The sequence below is a fragment of the Lissotriton helveticus genome, chromosome 3_1 (genome assembly GCF_964261635.1).
Source record: "Lissotriton helveticus chromosome 3_1, aLisHel1.1, whole genome shotgun sequence".
Classification (NCBI taxonomy): domain Eukaryota; kingdom Metazoa; phylum Chordata; class Amphibia; order Caudata; family Salamandridae; genus Lissotriton; species Lissotriton helveticus.
The window spans coordinates 1,047,233,307-1,047,246,867 of NC_136061.1; the positions used below are offsets into that span (position 1 = coordinate 1,047,233,307).

Sequence of the window (13,561 nt, forward strand, 5' to 3'; positions counted from 1 at the left end):
TCAGGTAAGGCCAAGAAGGACGAACAGCCATTAGTACTGTTGTAACTCCTGTTTCTTTACACTGGTGGTCAACAAAGGGAAGACGAATGGCAGTTCGACCACACTAATGCCCCCTATGGAACACTGTTTGGCTATTAGCACCAATATTAAGGCTTGCTTGATCAACTGTAGATCCCTCCCTAAACACTCAGAGGACATCTGGTTTGCTCTGGAGTCGAACGCCTGAGATCTCATGTTTCCAACAGAAACCTGGCTGAAGGAGGGCTCCAAACCCAACCTAATGCTGGCGGTACCAGACGGTTTTTGGATGACTTGTGCCAATTGGGGTGGCACCAAGAAAGGAGGTGGTGTGGCTGTTATGAGGGATTGCTTGAAGATCTCCTCTAAAAAAAACAGCACATTGATGCTCCAATGCTTCTCAGCTGGCAGAAGCCCTTGAGGGTTTAACCCTGACGCAAAGTGTGACTGCTCTTACTCATAGGGCGGGCCATATGCTGGACCTTCTTTTCTCTAATGATCATAACTTTAAAGAGGCCCTGCTACCAGACCTGGTCAGTCCATTTATTAGTTCTGTCCATCCTCAGACTTTAAGCCATACGGTGTAGCTCCAGGTCAATCTCTGACAATAGGAGAAACTGGAGGAAGGTCACTCTAGAAACTATGGGATCTGTGCTCCAAAATGCTCCCACCCCCCTAGTTTCCGGGTGACCCAAGTAGTGATGTATCCAGCTTCAATTGCTGGTTCACCTCTGCCTTAGACAGTGTGGCCCCACTCAGGTCAGTGCTATGCAAACAAATGGTGAACGGAAAGCTGAATAAATCATACATTCACCCCCAGTCAAGAGATCTGGGTTAAATCCATTGTTCTTTTGCTCACCATGACACCCCAGTTTAGACCTAGCCATATGCAAATCAGTCTTAACCTGTGCCTCATGGGAACAGTCCAGACCGAACAGCCAAGCCAGGTCCTCCCTGGGCCTGAAACAAGCATCCTGGGACCGGTTTCGGGGTGTGTCACCCTTTATCAGCCGGGCTAGCTCGAATCCAGTGGCACAGTGAGCAAGGGACCCACGTCTGGGCATGCCCATCCCACTTAGGGTGTAAAGTGCTACGCAAATAAATGACGGAATGCTGAATAGATCATACATTCACCCCCAGTCAAGAGAGCTCTGTTAAATCCATTGTTCATAGATCAGTCTGGCCTGTTCCCATGAGGCACAGGGATCAAGACTGATTTGCATATGGATGGGTGGCATGGTGAGCAAAACAATGGATTAGCCCAGATCACTTGACTTGGGGAGAATGTATGATTTATTCATCATTCCGTCCATCATTTGTTTGTGTAGCACTCAGGTCAGTGACCTCTTCTAGGAAAAAATCCTCAGCCCCTTGGTTCTCCACAGAATTACGAGCGGAGAAAAGCCTATGCAAGAAACTTAAACATTCCTGGAGAAAATGCTAGGATCCCGTCGCTAAATGCTCCTACAGAGAGGCATTGAAAAACTTCAATAAGCTTTAGCGCAGCACTATGAGGGACTACTTCTCTAAACAAATTAAACTATCGTACAACTGTGTTAGAGAGTTATTTAAAATTGTCCAATGCTTTACTAATCCCACTGCTCTAGACAGCACAGTTATGCCCGGTCCTACCCTCTGATGACAGATTGGACTTTTTTCAATCCAAATGATCTACTCCGCTTTTTCACCCTCAACGTCCTCCCTTGTGCAAAATCCAACCTCGGAACTTCAGGGCACCTGGTCTGAATTCTGCCCACTGCCACCTGAGGAGTCTTTAAAGGAGTTGTACAATTGTAAATAGAGATCTACGGCTCGTATTTTTTAACTGCTTGCCCCTTGTCTCAATTTGCCCCTGAACCAGATCTGGAACTCCTCCCTTACAAGTGGTATCTACTCAGATGCCTCGAAACAGGCCAACCTACTACCTATACTTAAGAAACCTGATGCGGACCCAGCAGAACAACAATTTTAGGCCCATTGCTCTACTGCCGGCTCCTGCAAACATTCTGGAAAAGGAAGTTTAGAAACAACTTTCTGAACTCCTTTAATCTAACAATTGTTTCCATGATTCACAATCTGGATTTAGAACGGGATATAGCACAGAGACAGCACCTGAAGTTGCCAAAAACCGTACATGAATCGGTGGACCAGGGCAGCTCAGCAATCAATCAATCAATACATTTATAGAGCGCACTACTCACCCGTAGGGTCTCAAGGCGCTAGGAGGGGGGGGTGCCTTTACTGCTCGAACAGCCAGGTCTTGAGCTTCTTCCTGAAGGAGAGGTGGTCTTGGGTCAGGCGTAGGTCGGTCGGGAGGGAGTTCCAGGTCTTGGCGGCCAGGTAGGAGAAGGACCTTCCTCCTGTTGTCGCTCTTCGGATGCGGGGGACGGCGGCGAGGGCGTGGCTGGTTGATCTGAGGTGGCGCTTGGGAGCGTAGAAGTTGATTCGGTTGTTGAGGTAGCTAGGGCCTTGGTCGTGTAGGGCTTTGTGTGCGTGGGTGAGGAGGCGGAAGGTTATTCTTTTGTTGACGAGGAGCCAGTGCAGGTCTCAGGTGCCTGGAGATGTGGCTGTTTCGTGGGATGTCGAGGATGAGTCTGGCTGAGGCGTTCTGGATCCGCTGGAGTCTCTTCTGGAGCTTGGCAGTGGTTCCGGCGTAGAGGGCGTTGCCGTAGTCCAGTCGGCTGGTGACGAGGGCCTGGGTGACAGTCTTCCTGGTCTCGGTGGGGATCCACCAGAAGATCTTCCGTAGCATGTGCAGGATGTTGAAGCATGACGAGGAGACGGCGTTGACTTGTCTGGTCATGGAGAGGGAGGAGTCCAGGATGAAGCCCAGGTTGCGTGCGTGGTCCGTCGGTTTGGGTGCGGTGCCCAGGGCGGGGGGCCACCAGGAGTCGTCCCAGGCAGAGGGCGAGGAGCCCAGGATGAGGACCTCCGTCTTGTCCGAGTTCAGTTTCAGGCGGCTGGTTGACATCCACTCGGCTACATTTCTCATCCCTTCGTGCAGGTTGGCTCTGGCGGTGGCGGGGTCGTTGGTCAGGGAGAGGATCAGTTGGGTGTCGTCGGCGTAGGAGATTATGTTGAGGTTGTGTTGGCGTGCGATGGCCGCGAGGGGGCTCATGTAGACGTTGAAGAGGGTGGGGCTCAACGAGGATCCTTGAGGGACGCCGCAGATGACTTCGGTGGCCTCTGACTTGTACGGTGGTAGGCGGACTCTGTGTTCTTCCGTCGAGGAAGGAGGTGATCCATTCCAGTGCCTTCTCTTGGATTCCGATGTTGCCAAGGCGCTGCACTAGGGTGCGGTGGCAGACAGTGTTGAATGCCGCGGAGAGGTCCAGGAGGATGAGGGCTGCTGTTTCTCCGTTGTCCATCAGGGTTCGGATGTCATCGGTGGCAGCGATGAGGGCGGTCTCGGTGCTGTGGTTGGCTCGGAAGCCAGACTGTGAGGGGTCGAGGGATCCATTTGTCTAGAGGAAGGCGGCCAGCTGTTTGTTGACGGTCTTTTCGATGACTTTGGCCGGGAACGGGAGGAGCGAGATGGGACGGTAATTCTTGAGTTCGGTGGGGTCCGCTGTAGGTTTCTTGAGTAGAGCGCCGAGTTCGGCGTGCTTCCAGCTCTCAGGGAAGGTGGCGGTGTCGAAGGAGGTGTTGATAATGTCCCGCAGGTGGGGTGCGATGACGTCGTCGGCTTTGTTTAAGACGTGATGAGGGCAGGGGTCGGTTGGAGATCCGGAGTGGATGGAGTTCATCGTGCGGATGGTGTCTTCGGTGCTGATTGGGGTCCAGGCGCGGAGGGTGGTGGTGGGTGTCGTTGCTGCGGTTGTGGCGTGCGTTGGTTGGATGCTGAAGCTGTTGTGTATGTCCGTGATCTTGTTGTGCAAGTAGGAGGCGAGGGAGTTGCAGAGGTCTTGCGATGGGGTGATGTCGTTGTTTCCAGCGTTTGGGTTGGAGAGCTCTTTCACGATGTTGAAGAGTTCCTTGCAGTTGTGTGCGTTGTTGTCCAGACGGTCCTTGTATGCAGTTTTCTTGGTGGCGCAGATCAGTTGGTGGTGTTTCCGGGTGGCGAGCTTCAGGGTGGTCATGTTGTCCGGTGTCGGCTCCCTTCTCCAGGCTTTCGAGGGCTCGGCAGTTCTTCTTGGAGCTCTTGAGTTAGTCGGTGAACCATGGGGATTTTCTGCTGCTGGGCCTGCTGGGCGGGGTCCTCAGAGGGGCGAGTTCGTCCGCGCAGTTGCTGATCCACTTCGTGAGGTTGTCGGCGGCCTGGCTGGGGTTCGTTGAGCCGGCAGGAGGGTGCTGGCTCAGGGAGGCGGTGAGCTGGTCGGCTGTGATCTTGTTCCAGCTTCTTCGGGCAACCTGTTGCTGGTGGTGGTGGATCGTCGTTCTTTTGAAGGTGAAGTGGACACAGCTGTGGTCCGTCCAGTGGAGTCCTGTTGCGTGGCTGAATGCGATGTCTTTGCTGGACGAGAACACGGCGTCGAGTGTGTGTCCGGCGAGGTGGGTGGGGGTGGACACCAGCTGTTTGAGTCCGAGGTTGGCGAGGTTGTCGAGCAGGGTGATGGTGTTACGGTCGCTGTTGTTCTCCAGGTGGAAGTTGAGGTCCCCCAGGAGGATGTAGTCGGCGGAGGGGAGGGCATGCGGGCTGATTAAGTCGGCGATGTCCTCGCTGAATCGTGTGCGTGGTCCCGGGGGTCGGTAGAGCAGGGTGCCTCTGAGGGTGGTCTTCGGGTCGGTGTGGATCTGGAAGTGCAGGTGTTCGGCAGTGGTTAGGGTGTCGTCGGTGTTGGTCGTTATACGGATGGTGTCCCTGTGGATGATGGCGATGCCTCCTCCCGTCTGGTTGGCGGTGCGGTCCCTCCGGGCGATCTTGTAGCCCTCTGGGATGGCGATGTCGGGCGCTGAGGAGGCGTTCATCCAGGTCTCCGTGAGGAAGGCGACGTCAGGGGCTGTGGTGTCGAGGAGGTTCCAGAGTTCGATGGCGTGTCTGGACGGAGCGGGTGTTGAGCAGGATGCACTTGAGGTGGGTGCTGCTGGTGTTTGGCTTGGCGGCTGCTGGTGCAGGGTAGGTCCGGATGCAGGTGAACTTGCAGGCGTGGCAGCTGAAGGGTCCGTGGGTGTTCTTCGGGGTGGCTCGGTGGCATACCGGGATGCCGCTGGTGTTGAGTGCGAGGAGTTCGGCGGCGTTGTAGGTTCGTCGGGTCGGCCTCCGTCGGTGGGGGCCAGGGGTTCTGGCACTGGGCGCGGTCCAGGCGCAGACTGGCTTACCTTTGGCGCGCCTTCGGCACACAATCGGCGCGCCCGCTGCGCGTCAACGCTGCGCGTTCGCACGGTCGCCATATATGGCGAAGTGCGCGGGGGGGCGGAGCAGCTGGGAGGCGGGAGCGGGGAGGTTACACAAAGAAAAGGGGCGGGGCTAGCGGTGAAGGCGGGGAGGGTTTGAGACGGGGACGAGAAAAACGAGGGCGAAAGCAGGCACAAATGGGGAAGGAAGAAACGAAACAGCGAATATCACACAGCTCAATACAAACAACAGATCACTATGGCAATCAGCAGGAAGGGACACAGGCCGGGAAGCTGGCAGAGACCACGCCGCTCGATGTAAGGGGGCGTGGTCACGCGGCTGAGCCGGGGCAGAGAGGCAGAAGGCGGGGAGCACCTGCAGCAGCTGGTGGCCGTGCGGCGCGGGGGTGTCCTAGAATTAGGTCACACTCACCTGCGTCGCACGGTCGCCATATATGGCCAAGTGCGCGGGGGGGCGGAGCAGCTGGGAGGCGGGAGCGGGGAGGGTACACAAAGAAAAGGGGTGGGGCTAGCGGTGAAGGCGGGAAGCGGGGAGGGTTTGAGACGGGGACGAGAAAAACGAAGGCGAAAGCAGGCACAAATGGGGAAGGAAGAAACAAAACAGCGAATATCACACAGCTCAATACAAACAACAGATCACTATGGCAATCAGCAGGAAGGGACACAGGCCGGGAAGCTGGCAGAGACCACGCCGCTCGATGTAAGGGGGCGTGGTCACGCGGCTGAGCCGGGGCAGAGAGGCAGAAGGCGGGGAGCACCTGCAGCAGCTGGTGGCCGTGCGGCGCGGGGGTGTCCTAGAATTAGGTCACTCACCTGCGTCGCACGGTCGCCATATATGGCCAAGTGCGCGGGGGGGGCGGAGCAGCTGGGAGGGTACACAAAGAAAAGGGGCGGGGCTAGCGGTGAAGGCGGGAAGCGGGGAGGGTTTGAGACGGGGACGAGAAAAACGAAGGCGAAAGCAATGTTGGTGCTGCTCGACTTGCCTGCAGCATTAGACTGTGGCCGGCCAGATTCTCTTAGAGAGACTAAGACACAAGAGTGTGGGGAACTACTTTGGCTTGGCTCCAGTCGTTCTTAGAGAACCACTCACAATATACCCAAGCCCTTATGTCTCCTCTCAGAAACCCCTTGTTTGCGGAGTACTCTAGGGTTCAGCACTGAGCCCTTTACTGTTTAATGTACAACTAACTCCTCTTGCGACACTGATTGAGACAAGGGGAGTGCGAGTGGACTCCACGCTGATGACAATCAACTGGTGTTCTCTTTCAGAGAACACTTGGAGGCTGCCTTTGTCAACTTTAAGCAATGCCTGAACATCTCGGCCTGGATGATTGAGAACTGCTTAAAGTTTAACAGAGAAAACAGAGGTCTTATTCTTCATCCAGCCAACACCTCTACCTTCTAAGCTTTGGTGGCCCTCAGAGCTGAACCCCCCCCCCCCACCAATTCCGGTAGATTCAGCTAGAAATCTGGGGTTTAAAATTTGATAATGGCCACTCATAAGACCCAGATGCGCCAGGTCTCCTCTTCATGCTTCTGAAAGTTGAGCTTTGAGAAAATTCCTTCCCTTCGATGGACTGGAGGAAGACAGTAGTCCATGCATTGATCACATCCCGGCTAGACTATTCGAACAGGTTATATCTAAGACTACCAGCCTATCTGGTTCACAGGCTGCAAATACAAAACGCTGCGGCCAGATTAATTGGGAATGTGCCACTCCTCCATCACATCTCCCCCCACTTGCGGAGCCTCCGTTGGCTGCCAGTCAATAGGAGGATAGAGTTCAAGGCGCTCACTCTGGCCTACAGAGCCAACAGAGATCGGGACCCGGGATATCTGAGGCATAGATTGCAAAGTTACCATTAAGACTGGGACCTGAGATCAAACCATCTGAAACTGCTCAGGGTTCCTAGATTCCTAAAGAACGGCAGAGCATTCTCAGGGAGAGCTGCGAAACTCTGGAATGCTATGCCCCTACGCCTCCGCATGACGGAGCCAGAACCAGCCTTCAGGAGAGCACTGAAAACTTGGCTGTTTAAACTCACGTAGTTTCCTTCCTCTTGTGGTTTCCTCACTGTGAATCTGCAGCCCAGCACCGGGACACCTCTGATGGAGGTAGCCAGGCACTTGATAAGCCACAAAAAAAATAAAAAAACGTTTTTCTTCTACATCGCTGTAAGCAGCACTGTTTCTCCACTCTGAGTAACTCTACATTACTATGCCAATAGTCTTTGTGCTTTTTTTTGTCATTTTCATAACAAACATCAAGAGAGAACAGACATTGCAGTGCTTGACTGTTACATGCAGGTACGACATATCTGCAACACATCGTATACACACCTGCAGCTGGAGTCCACAATATGCAACACTATAGTACGTAAGTCCCACAAGAATCATGTTGATAACACCTGCCCAAGTGCCTACAATACAATGACATTGCAAAAGGGCTCACCCGCAGGAACATAGAACACATGAGCCAGTCATTACCCCTCAACATCCCTTGTGCTCAACCAGGCCACACCAGATATCTTTGGGTCGAGATTTGGTTGGTTATTCCACTATGCCAACATTAACACCCTTTCTCGAATTCCTTGGACCTGTGTACCCCATTCACTAGTCTGAGCTCTGGTGCTACCTGAGTTTCACAACAAACACTTTCTCCATCGCTTCCTTTTGCATCCAATTTGTCAGGCCTTCCAACTGCCCGTACCACAGCTGCAGAGTTCAACGTTTATTGTAGAGATCTGCATGAATTGCGTGAAGGGCTAAGAAATGTCTGCACCTCCACCATCTGACCCACTTGCCAGGCCACTTCAGTCTGAATTTTTTCTTCGACTTGATGGTACACCACACCAGAATGGCCTTCACAACTCCCAAAGGAACGGTCAGCTCAAGGTTCTCTACCGTGTTAGACAGCTCACTCTGACCAATCTACCAACACCCCCATCCTTTCCATGCACCTCTTCAGACCGTGCCTCCCAGGTAAAAGCGGTAAATGGTATTGCCAACTCTTGACATAGCTGGGTTCTGAACTGGAGGTATGCACTGCTGTATGCTAGTGCAGTTGTGAAGGGTTACTGACAGTTCATCTGTTAGTACCAGACCTCAACATCTACATCAGGTGCACCGCTGCTTTTCTCACCAGTGATGATGATGATCCAACAGGTCTGCTCCACAGGGCGAATAGAGACCAAAGGCCAGAGCAGAACATGGACTTAGACTGCTTCAAGTATTTGGCAAATAGTTTCGAAAAATTATAATAAGATGAAGTCCAACAAAGAATAAAAGGGTACAGCCCCAACTATCATTTTGTAAACCGAAGTCCCCACTAAGATCATGTCATAAGGAGCCGATTAGGACCACATCTAACCACCTCTTTAGAATCCCCAAACTTACTTTTGTACAGGCCGATTTAATTTTTAGAAAGCTTAGAATAATCACGGAGATCCAAACCTACATTTACCCAAGAAGCACCGTGAACATATTTTTTTAAGACTTAAAGCAGTATATAAAATTGTGTTCATGCAGCTGTTTGCAGATGTCCCCATTTTAATTAGAGCAATAACAGTTACATTCCATGCAGTGCCACTGAGATTACTAACTTACTTTGTTAATACGATCAGGTCCATATCTTTGTACTTCTGGTCTGGTATTTCAACAAACGTTTTAGCTGCTTCATTAGAGTCAAACACAGCAAATACTGAACCCTAATTGGAATAGAAGGATGTGGTCAGAAATGTCTGTTAATGCATAGCATCTTACATGATACGTAATCAAGGAAAACCTACCTTAAACGCCCTCTGGATTGTTCTCCTCATTTGAATGCTTTCTACTTGACCTTTACCATCAAACCAGGTTTTGATTTCATCAAATGTTGCATCCGTCGGGAATCCTTTCTGCAAAGACACACATGTAAAGACTAGAAATTAGTAAAATCGACAGCATTGAAGAAAGAGGAGCATGAACGTCCAAGAGTTGGATGATGGAAACCTCACGATGGGGTGTTTTAAGTTATATTGTATGTAAAATAAGTCTGCAATGCTGTGACAGGAAGTTAAACGTAGTAAATTGAGCGAGCATTTGATCAAGAGAACCTTATGCTTAAGCAAAGCATTAAGATCTGAGGGCAGGAGGAGAATTTTGACTTTGTTAATACACTAACTGGAGATTCAAGTGGTCGATTTGCCCATTTTGCAGTACGACAGCATGGGAGAGGGTGGCTTGCCCTGGAAGGAAAAAAAAAATAAAAAAAATAAAACCACAATGATGCCTTGCTTAGAGCAAGAGCTTTGTTGGCTGCAAAATACTTTACAGCAGACCTCTAAAATGTATTGTTTAATGTAAGCAAACCCTTTTCATGCAGGGTAATATTGTGCTGGAGGCCTTTGAGTAAGACTGATGCTTGAAATACAATGAACTTTTAAGTATCAAGTCTCCAAAACCAGCATGTGCTGAAACACATCAAGAGTACTAAAAGGGTCGCATGAGAGAGCAAGAACTTCACCTACTTACCCAGCTGTGGTACATAACAGTAAGAGGGACCCTTAGGAGTTCAGCTACTAATCTGCTAGTTATTTTTTAATCATTACCTTTCTTTCGTACCCACCAGGCTAGTCAAGATCTGTGTGGAGTACAAGCTAAACTAAACAGGAAAAGAAGCCAGACTTAACACATGCTAATCAGTTGTACTTTATACAGTTAAGTTCCTGCCCATGTAATCTTGTGACATTAAACTGTACAACAACTAGATGGCTGAATGACTCTACCCTACCGGAAACCTATTCTCCAAGATCAATGCCATTGTTCAACCTAAAGAACTGCACTTTCCATCCAAACCTGGTGCTCTTCCATGGGCGCCCTTCCACCCAACTGAACTACTGGGACAAGTTGACCTGGTAAAGCTCAGCTTCTCTCAAATTAGTCTAGACAGGATATAAACTAGAGGCCCTTCTTCCAATCACCTTCCTTTTTTGCCTCCTGTTCATTTAACGGCCATCCCTGTTCTTTAAACTACTGCATTCCAGATGGAATAAGAACAGAAATGTTGTGGAGAAGCGTGGCTCAGTGGTTAGAGGCGGCAGACCCGGACACTGAGATCAGCCGTGGACCAGGGTTCGATTCCCCGCCTCGGCGGGTCTCGGGCTCAAAAATTCCACGGACTCGACAATTCTCGCTCCGGTGCCTACTCGACTCACGGGGTCACACTCTGCGACTATGGGCAATAGCTTGCTTAATCTCCACTACGGCCCCTCGCGGCGGGATGCCTGGCTTTCACCTTGTGAATACCCTGCCGGGTATCTCACAGGGGAATACCAGGACGGGTTCCCTAAGCAAGCGCCTTGAGACCCCTGGGTGATTCGTGCGCTATATAAATCGAAATACATTTACATTTACAAATACTGAAGTTTACAACTTAGAGAGCAGAAATGGGATTTGTTGTACCTACCTTAAAATAAAAAAATAAAAATAAAAAATAAAAAGTCTTCGGATGAGAGTGTAAGATATACAAACTAAAGCAATCATGGACTTTACATTGATCTGCGAGTGGTCTAAAAATCACAGGGGGATGCTGGATAAAACATGGATAAATGTAGTAGTCCAGAATTACTATAACTGCGCAAACGAGGAGCAAAGCACTTTCTCCAGACAAACCACTGAAGTTTTAAATTGCAACAACAACAACATTTTAGGGAGAGAATCTGCCACCTTCTGATATGCAGTTATATCAACCTTTTAAGTCTAGGAATTCCAAGACATGAGCATCAGGGTCTAAATTCCCAATATGTTGCATAGGCTTGTTCTGCAGCGTTCTGCATAAAGAACCCCCAAAAAAGTGGCTTTATCCAAGACTGAAGTAAGGGCAGACCAATGAAGAGCCATATTTACCAGAAGGAACAAATTATTCACAAAAGGAAGACTAGCTGCTGCCCACATAGCCCGAAAGTTTAAAACCAAATAATCTTTAATGAAGTTAATGCAAGCAATAGCAGAAATTCCACATTGAGATGTAGGAGAAAGAGCAAAACCCTAAAGCAGCAAACCAAGGGTACATAACTACTTTCCAAAAATACGTGGTAAACAAAGAATCTATTTTATAAGCCATAAGAATTCCGTATGCTGCTTACAATGTCAAAATAATCACATGCCATTGCTCACACCTTCATTAGCTTATTAAATGAAATTTTAGTTGTATTAACTATTCAATTCGTTAAAATTACAATAAAATGTATATTAACCCCCCCACCCCCCAATACAAAGGCAACCCAGTAAGTAGACCAGAGACTCAATTCCAAACCTCCAAGTGATTTAATGATAAACCTAATAGTTGCCTACTAAGAATGCCGATGTTGACGCGGGTGGAAGGGGATGACAGCCTTTTAGGGTTTATTCTGCACCTGCTAGTGTTTAGCGTTAAAGTTCACCGAAACCACTTCAAAAACAAAAATAAAGACCCGCAAGTGTCCCCTCAGGAGAGGTTCTGCATCATTCAATCAGGTAACTGTGCAGCCATTTTTGCCCATCTATCGACACTTTCCTGACTGGGATTCCGGAAAGGTAAGATTACAAAAGGTCTTAGTGTTCCTTCCCACCCCCCCCCCCGGATCTGTGGTGTATTGTACTTTCATGGAAACACTGGATAAAGCTTCTTTTGAGCGATCTATCGCCTCATCAAACTGCCGTCCAAGCATTTAGCAGGTGTGCATGGACCTGTTCAGCAAAAACCATAGTAAATTATACCAGTCAGTTGGAATATTTTGCACTCCTATGCTTCACTTTTACCCAGCACTGCCCTGGCCACGTAAAGTAAAGTACTGCTGGCAGAATCACTTTCTCTGACTCTGTCGCTGGCCTTTATAATTCGCGATATGGACCACTCGAAAGGATACAGAGAGAAAAATCTTCAAAATTGTCCTCCGAAATCATGCCATGCAACTTGCATGCAGATAAATGTACTCTTTCCTGCCGGATCCCAAGGTTTAGTTTCCAAATGACAATATTTTGTTAATTTCAAGCTATCATTTGCCAAGGATAATAGAAAAAAAAATAAAAAAAAGACGCCAGGCACTCTTCTCTCCTTGTGCTGATGGAAGTGGAACCGAAGTCTATGGGGAGAGGTATGTTTTTGCTACTTGCGTTTTTTATTTCTGCTTTAATGAGTTGTTTGTAAACATTCTTTAGGCACAAAGCAGCTATCCAGATCACTGCCCAATACACAGGGCCAACTTACTCTGGATTTAAAAGACCTCAGAAGAAAAAAATAACAAGCCACACATCTTCATCAGCCCTTTCTCACATGCCAACTGCCAGCTGCAATGCCGTGGACATATCTTGTAGTTGTTGAAGGTCTTTCTGGTGCACAGCAATTTGAATGAAAGGCTACTGTGGCTTTCCACGGCACAGAATGAAATGACTAACGACAGCCCTGCCAAGTACCATGCACCAGGAGTTAGACTAAGGCATTTTAGTGGTGGTCCGCATAACCGCCCTTAAATGCAAAGTCACACATTTATACCGCCTCCTAAAGTTGCAGACAAGCAGGAGACGGGAGTGCTGCCATTAGCATTCTGAACAAAGAGTGGCTGATCGCATGCTGCGGTGGCAGCCGCAGAGCATGTGACTACTGTGCAGTGCACTGCCCTCATGGTGTTCAATTTGTACTTAATTTTACATCATCTGCCAGTGTCCAGTTGCGCCAGCCAGGCTGGGCTCTGCTGCCCTCGCTGGCTGCAGTATGGCAGATGCATTCACGTCACGTGACTGCAACATTGTCTATTTATTTGCAGAGAGAGGATGTAAGGCACTAGGGGGTGGGGCCTGAACACTAACAGCGAGCAGACAGCAGTTATGTTTTAAAGTAGTTCTGCAGCCCGCAGCTGCTTGCATCGCTGCCTCTGCCACTCAGGTTTGTAATCAGACTGGATTATTGAATTGTAGAGCGTCCGCTTAAGCTCGCAGCTCTCCATAGGATACGCTGGCGCAGAGGTTGGATGATGCAGCTGCGCCCTGCTCTCAGCGGACCGTTGGAGACCGGTTGCCGGAGTAAGACTCGTTGCAGCCGTGGCCCAAAGTAAGGTCTCTCATCCTAAAATATATTTAATTTACAGAGACATCCAGAGCCTGTAGCTCAGTATTCTCCTCAGGCTGTGCTGGAGTGGTGATACGGCAGACCGGGCAGCACTCTGCTCAGCTACAGCACGTCAGTGACTTAAACAATGATTAATTATAGCAGCTTAGATACGCGCTGCTG

The 13,561-nt window shown here is 49.6% G+C and overlaps 1 protein-coding gene across 2 annotated transcripts in view; it reads right to left on the reverse strand.

The window, feature by feature from the left end:
- SSB (small RNA binding exonuclease protection factor La) overlaps positions 1-13,561 on the reverse strand; it is a 76,387-nt gene that overhangs the window by 31,857 nt on the left and 30,969 nt on the right. For both annotated transcript variants that reach the window (XM_078681596.1, XM_078681595.1), the window contains exons 5-6: positions 9,102-9,209; positions 8,920-9,020 (exon numbers count right to left, since the gene is read on the reverse strand). In XM_078681596.1, the coding sequence (XP_078537722.1) occupies positions 8,920-9,020; positions 9,102-9,209 (209 nt within the window). The remainder of the gene's footprint in view (positions 1-8,919; positions 9,021-9,101; positions 9,210-13,561) is intronic.